At 32.8% G+C, this 2,794-nt stretch overlaps 1 protein-coding gene across 1 annotated transcript in view; it reads right to left on the reverse strand.

Moving 5' to 3' along the window:
- Positions 1-35: 35 nt before the first annotated feature.
- Positions 36-2,794, reverse strand: part of kcnip1a (Kv channel interacting protein 1 a) — an 11,710-nt gene continuing 8,951 nt past the window's right edge. The window contains exon 8 of the mRNA XM_016441823.1: positions 36-1,415. Coding sequence (XP_016297309.1) covers positions 1,368-1,415 — 48 coding nt within the window. The 3' untranslated portion in view covers positions 36-1,367. The remainder of the gene's footprint in view (positions 1,416-2,794) is intronic.

Consider the following 2,794-nt stretch of genomic DNA (forward strand, 5'->3'; position numbering starts at 1 on the left):
TTATATGAGGAGTTTATTATTATGATGAAATATACTTTCTCTATTTTTCAACTCAAATCCAATGTTGAGAATTGAACCTGCGATCTTTGGATTATAAGTTCAACTCTCTAACCATTAGGCCACAACTAATATTCAGGTTCATTCAGATATACATGAGATTTCGAAGCAACTGAATTGTGAATGTCACTTATGTTGAGTTGCATTTGTCTAAATCAAAGAGTTATATAAATCTTTAATTTGCTGTCTTTTAATTAATTTCATTTTTTTTTTTTTTGCTCTCTTGAATTATATCACAGTAAGGTGGCATTATGGCTGCATAAAACAGTACTAAGTTTTGGCAATTCACAGCTTTAACGCAATAAAGCAAAAAGTGGTTTTATATTACTTGTAACACAAACAAACACAAATATAGTGACTGCTAAAGTTTGCTATGGCACCTGCCATCTGCACAGAAGCCAATGTGTCACATTTCACCCCAAAATCATTAGAAATAAGACATTTGCTGCCTTTAATTTATCCATATTTAAATAAAATCACTCTACTTCATTAATGAGAACCACATTTAGAGGATACTGGGGTGAAATATCAGATCTTCTCCTGATGACCCTGACTGACAGACAAACAGACCAACCAGAAAGCAGATATTCGAGTAGGCGGAGCTAAGAGCGATCACAAGCCAACAAGAGATGAGTGATGAATACAGACTCTCACTAATAATGGACACGAACAGCAAGCAGTGGTCAGATGCACGAGCACAAGACAAATACTGTCAAAAACAAACACAGCAGACAAGCAACTTCTGCAAAGCCGGTTAAATGACTGCTGATGGGTCGGATCATGAGAAAACCACTGGTTATATTACCGGATTAGCATTTCTACCTAAATGACAGACACAGAAAAATGGTCTTAGGATGAATATCTGTAGCACATTAGCTGGAGAACTATCACAGGCCGAGTATATCGGATGTTGTTCTGGAAAAAATGTACCCACAATCCACCATAAATAGCTTAAAATGCATCACATGTCAAATCCCTCACAGTAAATTCAGTCCCATGGAAAGAGTTCAACTGGGTTCTACAGGACCTCTTGGAAACCCGCTGGGCCTTTGACACACAATTACTGACATGCTCTTTTAACTAGGACCTTTTTTGGTTATAGACGTATAAATCTCACATCTGTAACAGAACGAGGTCAAACACCGGGGTTTAAAGGACACGCAGGTTTCCCGGGATGTAAATCAAACAGTCGGCATATTGCCATGGTAACAAGGTGATGTCAAACTGTAACCATGGTGATTGGGGTAAAAGTTATTCCCCCTTTTTTTGATCAGATTCAACAGTTCATTGGTTTCTTTCTTCCTGTAGCTCTATATCACGTTCTCAAAGAGCTGCAATGATCTCATGATGTTTTCATCCTGAAGAGAAGAAATGCGAATAGAAGAAAGAGAAGTTCAATGAAAGACTGCTAAAGAAAGCAGGAAGAGACAGAGAGGAAAGAACACAGATGAAAAGAGCAAGTCTGTCTTTAGATTATCAGTGTGTTTTAGTAAAAATAACCACCCAATAGGGCAAGAAGCAGCTGATGAATGATCAATCACAGTTCACAGAGTTAGATTTTTTTTCAACTGCTGGTGCTGTGTGGTACAAAAAAAAATAAAGTAAAGCAGAATGCAAAATATCAAATAATAAAAAAGTAGCTCTTTTGGAAATATAAAAAATGTAAAAAAAAAAATGTAAGTGAAGAAAACTAAATTAGTTTGTTTATAATTTAGCGCTATGCTGATACGGCAAGCAAGTGAAAAATAGAAAAAGTATATGAAAAACAAATAAAAAATTATAAAAGGTTTATCACTGATAACAGAAATCTAAAACTAAATCTGGCCTCACTACATTACATTTTTTTAAAAATAAGAATTAACCAAAAAATAAAGAGTCCTAGGAGTTAAACCAGGGTTATTACACTAAACTAAAATTAAAACTATATATTAAAAAAGAAGAAAAGTTTGTTATTTGAAATTAAAAACATTAACTGAAATAGAATATAAATAAACTTAAACTTATTTTATTTTTAGCTAGTTACTAATGCAGCATTTCACATTTTGATTTTGTTGAAAGCTAACTAACTCGGTTTTGTTGAAAGTGAACTAACTCGTGGTTAGTGCGTCGACAGATAGCACAACTGCGCTCACGGCGACCCGAGTTCAATTCCCGTCTCGAGGTCCTTTGCTGATCCTCTCTCCTCCCAGTGCTTTTCTGTCGTCTCTCTCAATAAAAAGGCATAAAAGCCCATAAAAATAACTTTAAAAAAATTATTAGTTAAAAAAAAAAAAAAAACAGATAAAAAACAAGAGAATTACTATAAAATAAAAGTGACAACAGAAAATATAAAAATAAAATCTAATTCAAAATATTAACAAAAACTATGATAGCATATCAACGACACTAAAATAACATTAAAACCATCACAGTCCATCAAAATATGCATTATAGATATTAGACTGTATGTAATAAGAGCCATAAAGGAAGAGAAACGTTAATGAAGTGACATATTCGGCAAAACAAAAAAAAAGAAAACATTTTTTTGAATTAATTTGTTTGTTTATCATTTAGCACCATGCCAATATGGCAAACAAGTGAAAAATTAAACGAATAAATGAATAGACTGTATATAAACAACAAATAAAAAACAATTATAAAAGGTTTATCTCTGATGAGAAAAACCTAAAACTAAATCATTCATTAACAAAAAGTTAATGGAGTGACATATTCGACAAAAAAAAAAAAAAAAAAAAAA

The sequence above is a fragment of the Sinocyclocheilus anshuiensis genome, unplaced genomic scaffold (genome assembly GCF_001515605.1).
Source record: "Sinocyclocheilus anshuiensis isolate Anshui unplaced genomic scaffold, SAMN03320099.WGS_v1.1 scaffold675, whole genome shotgun sequence".
NCBI lineage: Eukaryota > Metazoa > Chordata > Actinopteri > Cypriniformes > Cyprinidae > Sinocyclocheilus > Sinocyclocheilus anshuiensis.